We start from the raw sequence: 19692 nt of genomic DNA on the forward strand, positions 1-19692 counted from the left end.
TGATGTGGGGATGGTGTCCTTAGCAAGATGGCCACCCTGAAAAGTCAGCTGAAGAAATAATTGCAGGCCATAAAATAATCAGCCTCCTTCCATTTGCTGAGCTTGGGCCGACAAGAGCTTCCTAATGGACAGAAAGACACTCCAAGTGCTTTCAGATGTCAGCAGCTAGGAAAGGAGTGGGGTGTAAATGGAGGCTTGAGCTGAAGCTTTGATGTATATTGGTTTTGCAGGGCAAGGGTTTGGTAGGGGGGGCATGCAGAAGCTGCTTAGAAACTTCCCCCATGTCTGATGGAGCCAGTGCCAGCTGGCCCCAGGATGGACACGCTGCTGGAATAACAGATTTAAGAAGGGGGAAAAACCTGCACAGCTGCAGCTGGAGAGAGGAGTGAGAATATGTGAGAGGAGCAGCTCTGCGCAGCCCCCCAGGGCACTGCTGAGGAGGGGGAGAAGGTGCTGCAGGCACCAGAGCAGGGATTCCCATGCAGCCCATGGGGAAGACCATGGTGAGGCAGCTGTGTCCATCTCCCTGTGCTGTGGAGGGGGAGAAAGTCAGGAGTGAAGTTGAGCCTGGGAAGAAGGGAGGGGTGGAAGGAAGGGGTTTTAAGATTTGGTTTTATTTCTTATTACCCTACTCCGATTGGATTGGTAATAAATTAAACTTAATTTCCCCAAGTCTGTTTTGCCCATGAGAGCAGTTGGTGAGTGGTATCTTCCCTTCCTTATTCTGACCCTGTGTTTCTTCTTCCCTGCTCAGCTGAGGAAGGGAGTGACAGAGCAGGTTTGGGGGCACCTGGTGCCCAGCCAGGGTCAGCCCACCACAGTGTGGTTCCCACTTCAGGATTACAGGGGCTTCATGTTTAATTCATAACTTTCCAATTTTGAGTTCCATGGTAAAAATACCAAGAGTGGCTTGAAGAGCTATGGCTTGAGGCAGCTTAAATTAAGAGAATAAAAACCAGCCCACCACTGCAGGCTGGAAGGAATATTTCAGCTGGAGACAATCTGATGATTATAACACCTTCCCTATTTTTGTCCAACTGCAAACATACTGTGATGAGAACGTGGTTTTGTTCACGTCTTGCCTTAAGCTGATCTGGGGCTTGTGTTGGTCACCAGGTAATAAAGGGAATGAGGTACCTGCCACATGACCCGCTGGTCTGGCAGGATGAAGTTTTCTTGCCTCTTGATTCCTTGGAGGTTTTCTGCCCTTGTTGTGTGACTGTCTTGCCCTGGGGTTGATCCCTTGCTTACCAGAACTGACGAAATTTCCTTTCTCCGCAGGGGACACTACACAGAAAATGAGATCTGCACAGTATCCTACCCCAGCAGAATTGGATGCTTATGCTAAGAAGGTCGCCAACAATCCACTGACTATAAAAATCTTTCCAAACAGCGTCAAGGTTCCCCAGAGGAAACACATACGCCGTACTGTGAACGGACTCGATACTTCGGGCCAGAGGTACAGCCCCTACCCATCTCAGGCCACCACGAAAACGGGCCTGCTGGCCATAGTCAAATCCCCAGCGAAAGGAATCATCAAGGACTTTGACGGGACGCGGGCGCGCCTGCTGCCGGAGGCAATGATGAACCCCCCCTCCACGCCGTACGTTGCACCAAGCACTTTATCCCACCCCCAGGCGCTCGCTCGCCAGCAGGCTCTCCAGCATGCACAGACTTTGCCGCACCCCCAGAGCATCCCGCAGCACCCTCAGGGTATTCCACAGCCACCCAGCTTACCGCACCCTCAGGGGATCCCGCAGGCGCTGCCGCACCCGCAGAACATGCAGCAGCCGCAGGGCTTGCAGCACCCTCAGACCATGGCACACCAGACCCTGCAGCACCCCCCGAACCCGCTGCTGCAGCCGGGTTTACATGGAGGCAGAAAGATGCCGGATGCAGACGCGCCGCCGAATGTGACCGTGTCTACCTCAACCATTCCCCTCTCTATGGCTGCCACCCTGCAGCAGAACCAGCCACCGGACCTGAGCAGCATTGTGCACCAGATTAACCAGTTCTGCCAGGCCAGAGCTGGCATTAGCACTACCTCAGTGTGTGAGGGACAGATTGCAAACCCCAGCCCTATAAGTCGCAACCTGCTTATCAATGCAAGTACCAGGGTATCTACTCACAATGTCCCTACACCCATGCCTTCCTGTGTAGTAAACCCTGTCGACCATGCTGCTGCTGCTATTCCTCCTGCCTCTGTTAATGTGCCCATGGTCAATATTAACAGGGTGCCACCCGCCTACCAGAACGAAATCAAATCGGTTGCGTGGAACCAGCACCAGCTTGCACATCTGCAGCAAATGTGTGGGGATGCTGCTGGGCCTGCTGGACTCGCAGGGAAGCACCCTCAGAGAGAGATTGCAGGGCAGAGTTTCCCTGGCAAAACTTCCAACTACCCTCAAGAACTGTGCATGGGCCAGTCCTTCAGCTTGAAGCCCCCCATCGAGAAGCCTACACCTTCTCCGCCTGTGAACGGGTTGCAGGGACCTTTGCCATATACCAATGGGCACTATTTCCAGCCCCTCTGGAATAACATTCTGCCCACGCCCAACAGTGACAGCTCTGGGTCCCAGGACCTCGCCATGCCTTTCCACGGGGGACAGCCAGCGGGAGCGCCGCTGGATTGTGCAGGAGGAACTCATTTCAGAGCTGGAGCTGGCCCATCCAGCCAGAATAATGTGATGCAGACCATGGATTACCTAAGTGGGGACTTCCAGCAGTCCTGCTTCCGAGACCAGAGCATGGCCGTGCTGGGAAAAGTCCATCGGCCTCCCATGAACCGAGCACCTGAAGCAACCGATAGTCGAAATCTTCATATTCAACACCCAGGGTATAGATAGGCTGCAGTCACTTTCACAGACAAAAAAATTATAGGTTTTAGTCTTAATTTTAATTAATAAGCAAGGCGTTTTTAACTTGCAAACTTGTGTGATCATTATAGTACCCATTGGAAGAAGACATACTGTATATTTAAAGAGCTTTGCTTACATGTTATCTCTCTCCTTTATGCATCAAATATTTAACATGCCTTTTGTGTCAAAGAATTTCATTACACTACTTCACGCCACAGCTGTTTCCTCACTGCAGAGTTCCCCTTTGTGCAGCTTTTCTTTGCCTTCTGCTGAGCAGCTCCTCGCTGGACTGAGGTTGAGTTGCTGCAGGGTTTCGCAACCGCATCTGTTCTCCAGCTCCGGCGAGAGCGAGGTAGCGTAGCTGCTTCCATTTCCATCTCAATTTCCTCACAAGATTAAGAGCAACAGAATTTTGTCAGGGAGTAGGGCTTATTTTCAACTCGAAAGCCCATTTCATTAATGCATTAAACATTGACCATTTGCACTGTCTAGAGGCCTGTGTAATTGAAAAAGAGCCTACGTTTGAAAAGAGCCAGCTAGGGGTATGTATTTAGGCTTTAATGGAGGGAGAAGCTTTTCAGCTGTTTCTTGCCCACGTTTATCATTTAGACTTTGTCCAAAGTCAAAAGTCTCTGGCAGGTTTTTCTGACGCTTTCTGTTTTCTGGACAGGGTATGGAGGAGGGGAACGGCAGGTTTGGGACGAAGGCAGCCACAGGGAGCTGCCTTTCATCGTGTTCCCCCTCCCCACTGCCCTTCCACCAGCCTCAAAGCTCACGTTGTCTGAACCCCTCGCTGCTAGGAGTCTGGCCAGCCTCATGTGAAGGGAATCCAGACCCACTGACAACTCCAAAAAGGGTTCAGCCACTTCTCTGGTAGCTGGAATTACTGTCAGGGTGAGAAGGTGTAGCTCAGCCCATCCCCGGTGCAGCGAGCGCGGTCCCGCTGTGGGATGGGAGGTGGTTGGTCTGAATCAAAGCTCCTCTCACAAGCCACTGTGGGATTGACAGTCCCCTGTTCCTCTCCATCAAAACCCCCCAGCGGATTTAATGGAGCAATTCTTCTCCCTGGGAATTAGCGAAGCTATTTACAACATCCCTTTTTCCCAGGGTCTCGGTGCCTAACTCCTTCTGTTCCTTCCCCATGTCACTTCCAGCAGTTGAGTCAGTGACTGTAGGACACTAACTACTGGCTAACCTCAGCATCGTGTTCTCCTCAGTGTACCAAAACATCCCTTTCCTTTCTAACAGCCGAATCTGTTGTAAGTAGAAAATTCCTCATCTCTGTTAACGAGACTAATACTTGAACATAATGATCACAATCAAGTTTGGAAATTAAAAAAAGAAAAAAAACCTAAAAAAAAAAGAAGAAGAAGAAGAAAAAATTTAAAAAAATAAATGCATTGATTCTTTCTATGTACACTGGCTAAAAAATATTGCTCTACACTGTAACTTTTAAGTGTAATATTTCTGTATGAATGTCGCCTGGTAGTGTGGGTTTGAGTAGCATTGTGTATGGGTGAACCCACTGGCCTCTGCCATCCACTGGCCTCCCTCACAGCCCTTGGAAAAACAAAGCCTTAAGTATTTGCTCCTTGAACTTTCCTTAATGAGCATGGTTTAAAAATCTTAAAAGACATCATACAAAATTTAAAAAAAAAAAAAAAAGTTAAAAAAAAACAAGTTTTGAAGTGACGTCATAGTTGGCTAGAGATTCTTAAACGTTTTTCGTAAATGGGAAAATTAGAAAACATTTATTTGTATTTTTTTAATTTAGAACGTGTAGTCCTGGGCTGTAACAAATATTTAGGTTTCAAAGCTTAGCAGAGTACGTTTCTGACTCCTTGCGTAAGTTAGTACACTTATATCATGTCATTATTTAAATTCTTTTGAGTGTACTATAACCCGTTCTTTAGTGGTAACTCCTTAGCAAAGTTAAGCAATTTGACTAAAGACGGATTAAATTATGTGTTGGCTTGTGTTGCCTTATATTTAAAAAAGGAAAAATTGCCTGATTGTGTTATGCCAAATGATAGCAACATGAAGTCCTAATTTATTGTTTATAATCGTATTCCTGCAGTCTTTGTGAAAACTGGTAAATATACATCTATGAAAGAACGAAAATCCTGAGGCTTTTCATGCAATATTTTTCTGAATCCATTCTCTTGGAGCCAGAGTTCGAGTCTGAAGCTGCTTCTCCTACAGTCACCCCGTCGTCCTCCACGTCCCAAACCCAACCCCAGCGAGGGCTGTGCTCTGACCTCACCCCTCCCTGCCCAGTCAGTCACTGTAAGGTGTTCTGCTACCTGAGTCCGTACCTTTTTACTAAATAAAACCTTGGCCTCTCCTCTGTTCCGTAGCCTGCTCTAAATCTTAACCCAGACTGTTATTAAAAGCTGATTTTTAACTCCTGCTCTTCTCCCGAGAGCCTGAGCAGAGTCCTGTGCCATGGTGGTGGTTGCCTGGGAGGTGTTTTGGTGGTTTTGGCAGCACGCTGTGAGTTTTTGGGAACTGTTCTGCACAGGTACAGCCACGACCTCCGAGGCTTTGCCCCGGTACAGCAGGACCGGGAAGCAAAAATCCTGCTGAGACTCATCCAGGTGGGACATTGCTTGAAAAAATAAGAATCATTTTACTATTAAAATATACTGAAACCTTTCCTTTTGGTCTGGGAGTGAGATTTTTCTTTGAACCGACCCTTTTCACCTCTGCAGCAGCCCTGTTGTGATGGGATCTCCATCCTTCCCTGCTCATCCCTAAAGAGAAACGCTGTCCTGCCTCATTCCCAGGTGGAATGTTGGGAGCAAAGGTTGGATATGTGGTGTAGGTGCCCAGGGTGGGGGTCTGGTCGTGGCACTGTCACCAGAGTGAGGAAGGGAGGAGCAGAGGCTCTGTGTGGTAGGAACTGTGCCCTGCTCTCCTGGAAACATGGAAAAAACCCCGTGGTTTTTCTCTCTTTGCCCTGTGCAGAATTAAGAGGAACCAAAAGGCTGGGGATGCTCCCTCCCCCTGCGGCCTCCCAGTAGCCCCTCGTGGGTGGTCACTGACCTTTGGGGCTCACACGGCTGCTCCTCTTGCCTTTCTGTCCATCTGTCCATCCGTGGGTCAGTGCCTTCCCCACCTCTGGCTCCAGGACAAGGCTCTGCTCCCTGCTGGATCCTGGGTGCTTGCTCTGCTCCTTGAGGAATGAGTAAAGCTCAGGTGTTTCCTGAGCTCCTCACCTTCCCTCCCCATTCCCGTTCCCACACCACTTCAGGATCTTGAGGTGGACATTAGGAAGATCCTGGGAAGGATAAACACAAACATGGTGTGAACCCTTCCACAGGGAATCTGTGTCCCATGTTTGGAGCAGAAGCTTTGAAGCTGTTCAGCCACAAGCCCGGTTTGTTACAGCCCAAAGTGAACATTTTATAAAAGACACTTGTGAATTTTCTTTAAGCTTTCCATGTCAGATGTCTCCGGGGGCCTTGGCCTCTCCCGTGGAAACCGAACAGAGCTGTTTGCTGGGGATCACTGGGGAGAGAACTGGGAATTGCTGCTGTGTTTCATTAAACCCCAAGACTGATGATAAAGGCTGCTGCTTCTGTGCCAATTAGAAATTTTTTATTATTTTGTCCACAGGAAAAATAAAAGCCAGAGACCTGCCCTTCTGCTGGTTTTATGCAGTGTGATTGTGTAGGGCTTGTGTGGCCATGGAGCCACAGAGTGGGTGCTTGTCCCAAAGGGAATCTGGGGAAGGGTCTCCATGGGTTTCTGGGGTAGGAATGTATCAGGCAGAGCCTGGCTGCCTGCTCCAGTAAGAGCATTAGGAAGGTCTGGGGGGGAAAAAAAAAGAATTTCAGACAGAAAGGTGCTGAAACAATGATAAAAAGGGGGAAGAGGAGGAGGAGGAGTGGAGAGGGGGTTTGAGTCCTGCCAAAATTTTAAAGGGAATTTGTAACATTTGCAGTCACCTGGAAGACGGGACCTGGCAGGGTTTCCTCCCCTCTCCCAGGATCGTGCATCTCATTAATCTTTGCTTCCATCTCTCAGAACAACTTGACCCAAACCCCATCTCCTGCGCTCGCTGCAAACCTGAGCATCAAAATCCCTCTTCCCTATTGTTCCCAGTGTTCCCCAAATACTCTGGACATTTGATTCCCACATGGTTTTCTTGGAATTCGGGCGAAACCAGGCAGGTTAGCCTGGCTGAGCTTAGGCAGGAAGAGCTGTTTGCCCACAGGCACTGCTGCATCCCTCTCCAGCATCCGGAAATTCCGAGAGCGGCGCTCCATCCAGCAGAGCTTCAGGATCCCCCTCTCCTTTGACTCGAAGCTTCTTTGGTATCTGGTTTCTTCATCCATCCCCCCCACAGGAAGAATCTCTTCTGCAAGGAGTTTTCAGGAGACTTTCTCATCATCTTTGCAGCTGGACCTGCAGAGAGGATCTGGTGGATAACAATCCAGCAGGGACTTGGTGTGAGCAGCTGCTGCCTCCTCCATAGAGGGATCACCTGCAGCCACAGCTAAACTGAGGGCTTTGAGTAAAATCCAACCTTTTAAAACTTCTCCTTTAGGGCCAAACAGGTTTTTCTTCCAAAGATTTTAACCCAAGGTAGGCAACATCCAGATGTTCTCCAACAGCTCCGTCATCTCGTGATGTTCAGAGAGGAGCAGCGCTGGGGATGCTGCAAAAACTCAGAGCTGAAAAAGGTCCTGCTCCATGTGGGGTTTGGGGGGTCCAGAGGGTGGAGGAGCCAAAGGAAAGGGGCAGATTTTGGTCAGCTCCTGGAGGAGCACACATTGGACACCCTCCAGCAACAGGTGCCTTTTGGATGCTCTTTAATGTTCAGCAGAGTCAAATTGCAATAAAATTACTGGAGTGTTTTATCTGCTTAGTTTAAGTTAATTTCAAAGCAATTTGGTACAGGCTGTTGATTCTGCTGGGGTGGCTGCAAGCCTGAGAGATGCACCGACAGTGGAGTGAAATTGCACCAAAAAACTGCTGTGAAACCTTGGCAGCTTTCATTGCCCTCCAACCCCAGTCCGGGGGCAAAAGGGGAGGGAAGGAGCCCAGCTGGGTCTTTAATAAAAGATGTGCAGAGCAAATTTTTCTCACATTTTTCTCCCTGTACAACTACCAGTGTCTGGTTTCATTGTCTTGGAGAAGAAGCATCAAGAATCAGCACAAATCAGGGCTCTGTGACATGGTTTTGCCAAAAATCCTCCCTGTCTACAATCCCAAAGAGGTTAAAAAGGTTTGGGGGTTATTTAGGGCATCTCCACTGTGGTGGGGGTCTTACACAGGCAAAGGGCCCTCCAGGTGGGGTCTCCCTGGATTTTTGGGGTGTTTAATAAGGTTTTCCTCTCTGATTTGAGCATCTTCTGGAGTTCCTTCCAGTGTCCTAGCAATGTTGGGACAGCGGAGCAGGGAGTGAGCTGGCAGAACAGACCTTTAGAAGAAACCCTCAAACCAAGAAGTTTCCAGGAAGTTTATTTTTAAATTTGATATTTGAGGCTAAATTTAGTAGCAAAAAATCGATTGGTCTCCCTCTCCTCCCTGAGCATTAAGAGCATCTCCTGCTGCTGCTGCTGCTCTGCAGCCCAGGCCTTGCCGGGGAATGCTGAAGGTTAAGAGGTGCTCCAAGATCCGGCTGACATTTCCAGACGTGCCCAGGTAAATGGAGCTGGAGCGCGGTGCCAGCGCCGCTGGAGAGCGGCACCCAACGGCACATCCCGCAGAAATGGCTGGAAAGGGGCAGGAAAAGGGGAAAAATCAACCCAAGTGGGGAAAGCAGAGCTGGGAGTTGGTCCCTGAGGTGGGGACAGGGACAACTCCAAGCTCCCAAGGTTGTTTTTACCCCTCCTTGGCTTCCCTGGGCTCATCCAGGAGATGCTTCCTCCAGCACCACTTCCCACTTTAGTTCATAAATTATATATGGATTTTGGTTTGATTTCTTTTAAGGCAACTGCTTGCAACAAGGGGCTGCCAACCCCCTGTGTGTGGCCTGGTCAGAGGGACAGGGCTGTCCCTGTACCATGTGTGTGTGTATGGGGGGGTATGTAGATATATATACAGACAAATAAAAATACATAAATAAAATATACACAATAAATATAAAAATATAAAAGATAAGAATTAAAAATTTGAAATTTATGAACAGCTACTAAATTTAAATTAAATGTATAATATGAAAGATGAAATATATGTAAATATCTAGATAAAATTTCTATAATGTAAAATTTATGTAATATAAAATACTAAAATATTATATAAAGCAATTATATTAATGTATTCCATTTTCATATAATAATACAAATACAATATATAAAATTTTAAAATATTTTTAAAGTATTATATATAAAAAATAAATATTAACGATAAAATAAAAAGCATAACATAAGTAAGAATAAAATGTATATTTAACAGAAATGATAATACTTTTAAAATGCAATAATTCTATACGATAATTATTGTAATTATCATTCATTAATTTAAATTATAAGGCTGTAAATGTCTATTAACACCTTGTCTGCCCGACGTCCCCGCTTCCCCTCCCCTCGGTCCCCGCGCGGCGGCGCCACCGAGCCGAGCACCGGGCGGGGGACACGGGACACCGGGACCGGCTGGAACCGGGCACAGGGATGGGCTGGAACTGGGCACCAGAATGGGCCAGCGCGGGTCACCAGTATGGGTTGGCACTGGACATTAACACAGGGGTGGTACTGGGTACCAGTACAGGCTGAAACTGGGCACCACAGTGGGCTGATAACTGGGCACCAGTATGGGCTGGCAATAGTCGCCACTTTGGGCTGGCACTGGGCACCAGTACAGGCTGATCCTGGGCACACTGGGCGCCAGTATGGGCAAGAACTGTCCATCGTTAGGGGCTGGCATCAGAAATCAGTGTAAGGCTGGCACTTGGCACGAGTGTGGGGTGACACTGGGTGCCAGTGTGGACACCAGTACAGGCTGACGCTGGACACCGGAATGGGCTGGCATCAGACACCGGTTTGGCGGCCCAGTATGCCACTGAACACCAATACAGGCTAGAACTGGGCACCAGTACAGGCTGGTACTGGGCAGTGGTGTGGGCTTGTATTGGACACCGATACAGGCAGAAACTGGGCACCAGTACAGGCTGGTACTGGGCAGTGATGTGGGCTCGTATTGGGCACCAGTATGGGCAGGAACTGGGCACCAGTATGGGCAGGAACTGGGCACCAGTACAGGCTGGTACTGGGCAGTGGTGTGGGCTCGTATTGGGCACCAGTACGGGCAGGAACTGGGCACCAGTATGGGCAGGAACTGGGCACCAGTACAGGCTGGTACTGGGCAGTGGTGTGGGCTTGTACTGGGCACCAGTACGGGCAGGAACTGGGCACTAGTACAGGCTGGTACTGGTACCAGCATGGGCAGGAGTACTGCCCAGTTGCCCAGGGCCCCGTGCTGCCACACCGGGCTGGGACCTGCCCAGGGGGACATTCCTGGCGGGGAGGGAAACGAGGTCTGGGGACACCCCCGGGAGTGCTGCCCCCCCAGCCCAGCCAGGGCCGCAGGGTGCAGCTAATTAGGGGCTAATTGCATTAGGCCGGAACAGCACTAATGCAATTGTGGGATTATCCTGCAGCGACAGCGACCCCCCCCCCATTGCTGCCGGGGTGACTGGGGGGGGGGTCAGACACATGGACCTGGGGCCTGATCCAGCCCGGCCCCCCCAGTCTGCCCTGCTGCCCCCCACCATTGCCCATCCCCTGTCTGCTCGGGATCCCAGCTTCCCCTGGGGCGTTAATTACCCCGGCGCTAACGAGGGGCTGATGGGGCGGAGGGGGGGCCTGCAGGGAAAGAGCCCCCCGGGGGTGGCGACTCCCCCCCAGCCCGGCACATCCCCTCTGCTGCCGGTGATTACCGAATTAACCGGCGCCATCTGAGCCCGTCTGCTGCCGGGATGTGGGTCAGGGATTACCCCTCTCCGTGCACCCCAGCCCAGTCCCGGCTCCCCCTGTCCCCAGCACCCACGGCTGCACCCAGGAGCATCCCCCGGTCCTGCCATCCCGATTCCCGGCAGGCAGAGGAAGGAGGTTCAGGCTGAGGAAGGAGGTGCAGGCGGCCGTAATAAATACAAGAAAAGTTTATTGAAAAGAAAAAGATGTGGGGAGGGGGCAGCAGCCCCAGCCCGGGGTAATAAATAACAACCTGGGGAGCACCAGTTTACAAAATATGGCTCTGGGCAGTGGGGTCCTGCAGGGTCCCCAGCGAGGCTGGTGAGGGCTGCTGGGCACCTCGGGGAGGGGCTTAGGGGGCCCAGCCCCCCGGCACCCCCGGGCACCTGAGAAGGGGCTGGGGCTACCGGACAGTCCCGGCCCCAGGCCCCATCCCTGCCTATCCTGAGAGCCACCGCGGTGCCTCGGCAGCGTCCCCAAGCCGGGGGCGCCGGCTGCGGGCAGGGGCTCAGCACCACCTGGGGCCACCCTGGGCGGGCGCCCCGGTCACATCCTGTCCCCCTCCGGGGCTCAGGCCAGGATCTTCTGGGGGATCTCCACCGAGGCTTTGATGAAGATGGCGTTATCTCGCACGTAGTTCCGTTTCCTGATGTCCTCGTGGGAGATGAACTTGGGGTAGCCAAAGCCCAGGGTGCTCTCGTCCAGGGAGCTGCGCGAGGCTCCCGGCTTCTGGAAGTTTTTCCAGTTGGGGTCAGGGTGGAAGGTCTCGGTGATGTGCTGGGGCTTGGAGAGCGAGGGGTCGCTCTGGTCCAGCAAGGAGAAGGTGACGCGGTAGGAGAAGGGCCACTCCAGCAGGTTGTCGTACTCGCCGGGCAGCACGCGGATGTAGACGGAGAGGTGGCTGCTCTCCCCGCTGCCGTTGCCGTTGAGGAAAGCCGACACCTGGAGCTTGTAGCCGTACTTGTGGGTGTAGAACGGGGGGCTGAAGAACTCGTAGTTGCTGCGAGCTTTGGCCTCCTGTAGCTTGCGGGCATAGTCGGCGATTTTCCAGATGAGGGTCCCGTCGCTGCTCACCGACAGCTCCTCCACGTCCCGGCGCAGCTCCAGGATCTCCTGCCGCTGCCGGCTCACCAGGGCACACACCATGCCCAGGTGGGCCTTGGTGCTTTCCTCTAGGTGCCGGCCCATGGCCAGCTTGGGGCACTGCGGGGACAGAGGGACCGTCAGCAGGAGGGTGCCAGGAACAGTGTGGGGACACAGGACAGGAGAGGAGGTGCCATGGGGATATCATGGAGATGTCATTGGAGCATGGGGGTACTGGAGCAGGATGGTACAGGGATGTCATGGGGACACAGAGACACCTGATTGGGGTCGCAGGGGGACATGTGGGTGGCAAACACAGGGGTGAGGAGCCACATGGATGGGACTGAGCACAAGGGATGGGACAGATGTCAGGGCAGGAGTGGTGTGGGGGGGATGTTGTGGGGCTCAGGGTAGGGATGGCACCCCATGTCCAAGGATGGCAGGGCAGGGTGGTCACAGGGACAACACTCACCCGGTGCTTGCAGCCAGCCTCCTTGAAGGGGCACAGCAGCATGGCAGTGTTGCAGCTCTCCTTGAGGTGGGTGGGCACGTCCTCCCGGGCGATGCTGGGTGTCCCACACTGGTTGGGGCACGGCACGGGGTATCGGGGACACTGGTACTGGTGGTTCTAGGGAGGAAGAGAGGCTGTCAGCCAGGGCTGGGAGCCAGCAAGGTGAGGGTCCCCATGGGCTCCATCTCACCTGGATGGTGTCGAAGACAAACTCCTTGGCGCAGTAGGTGCAGGGCTGGGTGCGCTTGGGGCACTCGGCCAGGGCGTGCTGGGACAGCAGGCGCCGCATCATGCGGGCCCCACACTTGTTCTCGCAGTACACACTCTCCTGGGGACACGTGCCCTGGTGGCCCTGGGGACCATGACAGCATCATCACCCTCTGGCTGCCCTCAGCAGCCAGCCCTGACAGGGATGGGGACACACAGTGCCCCCACAGCCAGAGGGCACAATGACCAGGAGCCCACATGACCACGTCACCCCCCAAGGCTGTCCTCCCCATAATGAGTCTCCCACAGTGTCCCCACCCAGCCTCTGTCCCCACACCCAGCCTGTGTCCCCTGCAGCCCACTGGGGATGCCCACACACCCCGGCTACACCCCCACAATACCCCCAGCACAGCCATGCCCACCATGGCACCCTGGCCAGCTGTGTCCCCCACAGTGTCCCCCCCACTGCCCACCTCGAAGGCCTCCCCAGTGAAGTCGTTGGCACAGAACTCGCACTTGACCCTGCGCTTGGGGCAGCCGTGCTGGACGTGCTCGGGGAGGTCACGGCGGCTCAGCTTGGCGCTGCAGCGGTTGGGGCAGGGGATCACGTTGAAGCCACAGGTACCGAGATGGGCCTGGGGGGGCACAGGGATGGTGATGGGAAAGCCACGGGGTAGAACTCTGCCCCCCCTCCTCCTCCCAGGCCCTACCTGGAGGTGCTTGATGAGCCCGCTCCAGCGGCAGCCCTCCTCGCTGTGGATGCAGCGGATGGCCAGGCTCAGCACCTGTGCCTCCAGCTCGGGGTCGGGGTAGATCTGCAGGGGCAGCAGTGGGGTATCAGCATCCTGCACCGGGCTGTGGGGGCACACAGCCCCCAGCACAGCCTGGCTGGCAGCCGTGGGCACGCTGCCCAGGGCCGGATCCCACCCTGGGCACGCCAACAAGCTCCCTTTGTCGGGAACGGGTTTCCGCTCCCCGGCCCCGCGGCACAAAGGGCTCTTGCTTCCGCCTGGGCGCCCGTGCCAGGCCGGCGCAGCTGTGCCAGGCGCTGTGAGGAGCCTGGGGACGGCCCCTTGGCGGGGATGTCCCCTTGGAGCAGGGTACCCATCCGTGTGCCAGGCTCACCTTGGCGTAGTCCAGGGGCAGCTGGTCCTCTGGGCACTTGAAGACGCCTTCGCTGCAAGACACAGAGGGCTCGGGATCACTTGAGGCTGGCGAGCGGCACGACACCAGTGACACAGCCACTGTGTCCCACCGGGTCCCCGCCATCCCACCCCAGGACATAGGCGCTGTCCCTGCACTGCTGAGCGCTCGCCCCGTGCCAAATCCAGCCGCCACCCTGGGGGAGCCACGGCTCTAATCCTGCTCCATCTGTCTGAGCTGGGAAATGCCCCAGCCAGACACACCCCCCCAGGCAGCCCCCCACCCCCCCAGCCGGGCACGACGGCCCCGGTCCCCAGGGGCCTGGGCCAGCCGCCGAGAGCGTGGCACCATCTGGAGCCCCGGCAGCCCCTGGTCCTGTCCCCTGGGATTAAGGAGGGTGCCTTCGGCTGGCCAGGAGGGGGCCGGCAGGGGCCGGGGCGTCCACAGCCCCAGGTGCCGGGGCCCAGGGGAGGTGGGGGAGGGCAACAGCTGTGCTCCAGATGTGCAGCCCTGATGAGTGGCCCTGGGGCTCCTGCTCCACAGGAAATGGCCCCAGCAGCCACTAAGGTGAGTCAGGACAGGAGACAGGCAGCCACCCTGGAGGGGTCCCCATCCTGCTGGGCCCCCAGAATGGGGTGGTCCTTTCAAGAGCTGTCCCTGAGGTGGAAGGGCCCTGCTCAGCCCTGACCTGCAGAGGAGCAGCATGAAGTGGTGGCAGGGACACAGCCAAAGAGGCAGCCTGGCCTGTGATAAGGCTGGCCAGGAGTCACCATCACCTCTGGTCCCCACACCGCTGTGCCCAGGGGCAGGTGAGGATGTCCACACGCCATCCCCGATGGACACTGGGGTGGGAGACCACAGGTGCTGCCTACAGGGCCATGCAGCAGGGACACACAGGGACCCTGTGGCTCCGGTGTCTTTGCAGTTACACCGGACGAGCCTGTCCTGCCTGCACAGCCCCTGTGCCCATCTAATCACTGCAGGCCCTTGGCAGGCACTGGTGTGGCCTCAACCAGAGCTGCCAAGTGGATGTGAGACGCCGGGATGGAGCCAGTAGTGCCGTCTGGCACACGCTGGCCTGGGCTGCCCGGCCGTGGCACGGTCATGTCCCCTGTGGCCACCATCCCCGTGCTGGGGGTGCAAGTGAGCCCCAGGAACCACAGGCCTGTGGGGTGTGGGGTGTGATGCACATGGGGCACGGCTGCAAACAGCTCTGCCACGTGCCCACTCTGTTTGTTGCAGGTGGTTTTGTGGGAGTCATCAGAGATAAGGAGCTCGCAGACAGGGCCGGGCACCCGGCCCTTCCCGGGGAGCCCATGGCACTGCCTCGTGGCTGGCATTGCCTCGTGGCTGGGATCATGCTGCTGCCTTTCCAGGGCTGCCAGCTGTGCCTGAACCCCGTGCACGGTGTTGGGGTGCTGGGGCTGGTGGGGAAGTGGGACGATGACCCGAAGCCAGCGCCTAATCCCCGACAAAGCCTCCCCATTCCTCACGCTTGGCCGGGCAGGGAATGTGCTGAGGCAGCACCCGGGGGGACCGTCCTTGCCTCTGACCTTCACGGCGTGCTGGGGCACAGAGAGGTGATGGGGCGGGGAACCTCCGCATCCCCCGGCATCCCCCGGCACCCCCTTCCCAGCACCGCGGTGGGGCTGGATGGCTCAGCCCATGGGATCCCCAAACTGATCCGGGGCAAACGGGGTGTGCTCAGTGGGGGGACCCCCGAGTCCATTCTCCCCGGCGGAGCGGAGGTGCCGGCGGGAAGGGTGCGGGGAGGGGGGGGGACAGATGCGCTCTGACACGTGCCCCGGGGAACGCCCGGTTTCACAGAAACCGGCCCCGGTGACGGTGGTGCCCGGGAGCCGTCCCCGGGCGAAGGTCGCACCGGCGGGGAAAGGCCCAGGGTGACGCTTGTCACCGCGTGGGGAGAGCACGGGCACCCCCCCGCCGTGCCCCGCGGGACCCCCGGCACCGCGCCGAGTGCGGCAGCCGGGAACCGGGAAAGCACCGGCCCCACACGTGCCCCCGGGTTACCGGTACCGGGGGGGCCCAAGCCGCAGGGGTGGGAAGAGGCCCCCGCTCCTCGCTCCCGACCAGAGCACACGGCCGGGTCGCGCTCACCCGTGGGCGCGAGGGCACCGGGATGGCCGTACACCCCTCCCCAAAAACACTCCCGGCCACTTCCTCCGGCGAGGCAGGGGCAGGAAGGGGTTAAACTCGAATCTCGAAACTCGCCACTCCGGGCTTCACCCGGCCCTCCTCTTCCTCCTCCTCCTCCTCCTCACCGAAAGGGGCCACGGGCCGCTGCACCCGCGGGGCGGCTGTCACGGGCTGGGCGCGCCCCGCACCCCCTCCCTGCCCCGGGGCACCACCGGGCACCCCGCACCTTTCCCCGGCCTGAGGCATCCCCGGGCGCCCCGCGCCTTTCCCGGGGCACTCCGCGCCTTATCCCGGGGCATTCCGCAGCCGTTCACCGGCCCGGAGCACCCCCGGGCACCCCGCATCTTTCCCCAGGGCATCCGCACCCCCAGGCACCCCGCGCCCCTCCCCGGGATATCCCGCATTCCCTCCCGGGCCCGGCGCATCCGAACTCCCGTGCACCCCGCACTCCGACACCGGCCCAGGGCACCCCGCACCCCTCTCCGGGGCACTCCCGGACACCGCAGCCCCGGGGCCGGCGGTGGATGGGGGGCTGGCGGGGAGCGGGGTGCGGAACCCCGGATCGGGCGGCGCGGGGGTGCGTGACCGGAGTACCCCAGGGGGAAGGGGTGCGCGGAGTAACGTCAGCTCGGGTCGCCCGTGAGCTGATGCGGGGTCTCACCTGAGGAACTCCTGCAGGCAGGTGTCGCAGAAGCGGTGGCCGCAGGTGGAGACGCGGACGGGCTCCCGCATGGGCTTCCCGCAGAGCGGGCACAACACCCGCCGCCGCGGCCGCTCCAGCAGCTTGTAGTCGTAGCCCGGCATCCCGCCGCCGCCCCGCGCCCGCCGCCGCCGCCGCCGCCGCCCCGCGCCCGCTCGGCTCCGCGCTCCTCGTCCGGCTCCGCCCGGGGGCCGGACGGGGCGGTGGGACCGGCCTGAGCCCGCCCCGCGACGGGGGGACGGCATCGCCATCGCCACCGCCCCCCGCCCGGACCCCGCCTCCCCGCCCCGCCGCCGCCGCACGGCGCGGGTGGAGCGGTCCCGGCACCCCGGGGGCTCGGGGAGCATCACACCGGGGACAGCCCCCTCCGAGGGGTTTGGGGGAGCGCCCCACCGGGCACAGCCCTCTGGGGGTGTTTGGTACCCACCGCACTGGGAACAATCATCTCAAGCGCCTGTGACCCTCTGCACAAGGGAACAGCCACCCCAGGAGTTTGGGGAGCATCGACATCACATCACCCACGGCCCCCCCACCCACTGCAGCATCCCCTGGCCCAGGGCTGGGCTCTGAGGGCACACACCGTACTGTCCTCGCTGACCCTACATGCCCTCCTTGACTCAGAGGTGTCCCAGGGGTGCCGCACGCCTGCAGGCAGCCCGGGGCCACAGTTGAGCTTCTAAGCGAGGCTGGAGGTGGGATACAGCTCCCAGACCTGCTCCTACCAACAGCAACTCGTGTCCCAGCCATCACCCACAGCAGGACATGGAAGGGCTGCCCTGAGCCCCCCACGCCACAGGCACGGGGGGGACACACGCTCTTGTGGCTTTGTCTTGCTGGGAGCTCATGCCCCAGGCTGCAGCCAACAGCCTCCTTCCAGCCACGGTTTGCAACTGAGCAAGAGCCCGGAGGAGGGAGAATAAAAGCAAATCTGTCTGGCTCCAGCCCCCTCGTCACTCTTTCAGAAATCAGAGCAGCATATGGGAGTATTTGCCCCTTTCCCCAGAGATGGAGCCGAGCAGATGACAGGCTGTGAGCATGTGTTAGTGCCACCAACGCTCACTCCAGCCAGCTTCCCATTAAGGGTGGCAGTTGCTCCAGACCCAAATGTTAGCAGTTTTCAATTAGCAAATGGCAGAGGAGCGGGATTCCTGGGGGACACGCTGAGCAAGTCGAGCTCTATCACTTGTCACTCAAGGAGCTCACGTTACCCTTCTCCCCGAGAGGCTCTGCTTAAAATAAAACCCTGCAGCAGCCCGGGGGGAGGCAGCCTGCTCGCTGCCGGAACCGCCACGGAGGGGATGGGTGGCTCATTTCTGGGGTTACTCTGAGAGATGTGTTAGGAAAATCCACAAACGCCAGAGGTTTATGTCCAAAAAGGAGACAGAGGAGTCCTTCAACTTTATTCGAATACAGGGAGAAAGGCCACTGGAGCATACGCCTGCGGGGTTTTCTCTCTCTCGGGGTTTCGGAGGGCACAGCCTCCCTTTTATCCCAGCTCCCGGCCGCACGTTGCCCTCTTCCTTTCCCCATCGGCTGAGGTACCAGGAAGGTACAGCCTTCCCGAACCGCCTACCCCATATCCCCCCTTGAACCTACTGTTTTACCCCAAAGTTCAGAAGTTCAGCCTTGTGCAGACCCTTACCTGTTTCCGGAGCCAAGCTGTCTGGGCCCGGTAAAGAACCTGCTGCCCGAAGTCAGTAGGGGCATTAAGACCCATTTCAAAGACGTTAACACCCATCAAATTGTTTGTAAAGACATTAGCACACATCTTTCCCCTCAGACGGCAGGTCGTTCTGACCTGCACTGCGGCTCCCAAATACCAGGGAACCTTGTACTGGGGTGCACTGGGCATGAGCTGCCATCAGCAAGGGATTTTCTAAGAGAACGTGAGTCGCTGCTCGGATGATGGAGAGCGCTGAGCTAAAGTTTAACCAGCTCCCAGTGATACTGGAAACCCGACAGGTAAAAACAAGTGACAGTGGGCAACTGTACAGGGAGCAGTGGGGAGCCAAAGGCACCTTGAGCCGGGGATGAGGCGCTCCTCGACTGGGTTTGCTCAGGGCTGTGACCCCCCCAGGGCAGAATCTACCAGCAGCCCCATGGTCCAGCTGGTTCTGCCACTCTGTGCCAGCACAGCCCACAGCCAGGCTGTCTCCAACAAGAGGTAGGCACTACCCAGACACTGTCCCTGACATGCTGTGACCTGGCCCCGGCTAAAAACTGTCCCCGGACACCACTATGGGACAAGGTTCAGGCCAAAAGGACAGGTCCTTGGTATCCTGGGGGGTGATGGGACTCCAAAGACAGGACACATCAGTCCTGTAAACACAGGCAGCCTGTGACTCCGATGACAGCCACGAAACAGCCGACTTTTATCATTATTTACTGCTTCTCTTTGATGTTTTTAAAATTATTCTTCCCTAACCTCACTGAAGAGCATCTCTGCTAATTAGCCAAGAGCTGACAAAGCCATCAGAAGGTGCTGGCTGTGCCGGCAGGGCGGCTGGGAGGTGTCAGACCCTGCAAACAAAGATCCCTCCTTTTCCCCTCTCCCTAAGCAAAGCCCTCCCCGCACTCAACATCACAGCCAGGCATTTGTCTCACACAAAGGCGACACTCAGGGCAATTCCCTTTGTGGAGGTGATATGTTCCCTGTCCCCCATGATGGGTCACTTCTTGAACCCATCTGGGCTCGGAGAGGCTTCTTCTCCTCTTCCCCAGCCTCTCCCTGCTGCTCCATCCCTCCGCCTTGTATTTAACTTAAACTGGAGGAACAGAAAACCGACGCTCCGGCTTCTAAAGAAGTTAAGGTGGAGCCTTTCGCCCCGGGGAAAGGAGTGGGGAGAGTCCTCTCCCGGCTTCTGGGGCCTCGTGCCCAGGGAGGGCAGGGGTAAGGGATCGAGGCAGACGGACAGAGGGACAGCAGCCGCCCCTCCTGCCGAAAGCCTCGTGGGAATGAGGATACGACCTCGGCAGAGGTGCCGGAATCAAGTCAGCTCCGGGATCAGCAGGCGGTTTGGGCTGTTTCCTGCTACAGTAATGGCCCCAAGTCAGCAGGATCTTATTTGGAACAGGGACAGCCTTTCCCTGGGTGACAATGGCCAGAGGCGACTC

General features: G+C 56.7%; 2 protein-coding genes across 5 annotated transcripts in view; one reads left to right on the forward strand and one right to left on the reverse strand.

The window, feature by feature from the left end:
- Positions 1-3254, forward strand: part of FAM222B (family with sequence similarity 222 member B) — a 34152-nt gene extending 30898 nt beyond the window's left edge. For all 4 annotated transcript variants that reach the window (XM_048324644.1, XM_048324642.1, XM_048324640.1 and 1 more), the window contains one exon: positions 1282-3254. In XM_048324644.1, the coding sequence (XP_048180601.1) occupies positions 1299-2846 (1548 nt within the window). In that variant the 5' untranslated portion in view covers positions 1282-1298 and the 3' untranslated portion in view covers positions 2847-3254. The remainder of the gene's footprint in view (positions 1-1281) is intronic.
- A 7693-nt stretch (positions 3255-10947) lies between these two features.
- On the reverse strand, positions 10948-16714 carry TRAF4 (TNF receptor associated factor 4). Its single transcript, XM_048324954.1, has 7 exons — positions 16540-16714; positions 13704-13755; positions 13289-13393; positions 13052-13213; positions 12562-12723; positions 12333-12488; positions 10948-11980 (listed from the first exon to the last, which is right to left on the reverse strand). The coding sequence occupies exons 1-7, from the start codon at positions 16680-16682 to the stop codon at positions 11348-11350; spliced, it is 1413 nt and encodes a 470-aa protein (XP_048180911.1). The 5' UTR covers positions 16683-16714; the 3' UTR covers positions 10948-11347.
- Between the last annotated feature and the right edge of the window lie 2978 nt (positions 16715-19692).

Source organism: Corvus hawaiiensis, chromosome 20, assembly GCF_020740725.1.
Source record: "Corvus hawaiiensis isolate bCorHaw1 chromosome 20, bCorHaw1.pri.cur, whole genome shotgun sequence".
NCBI lineage: Eukaryota > Metazoa > Chordata > Aves > Passeriformes > Corvidae > Corvus > Corvus hawaiiensis.

What these genes read in the sequence shown, in the direction of transcription:
- TRAF4 (XM_048324954.1), bottom strand. Translation starts at nt 16,682, where the DNA reads ATGCCGGGCTACGACTACAAGCTGCTGGAGCGGCCGCGGCGGCGGGTG. An exon ending in TGCCCCTGGACTACGCCAAG is followed by an intron (nt 13,394 to 13,703) that starts GTGAGCCTGGCA and finishes CTGCCCCTGCAG; the next exon opens with ATCTACCCCGACCCCGAGCT. An exon ending in TCACTGGGGAGGCCTTCGAG is followed by an intron (nt 12,724 to 13,051) that starts GTGGGCAGTGGG and finishes CATGGTCCCCAG; the next exon opens with GGCCACCAGGGCACGTGTCC.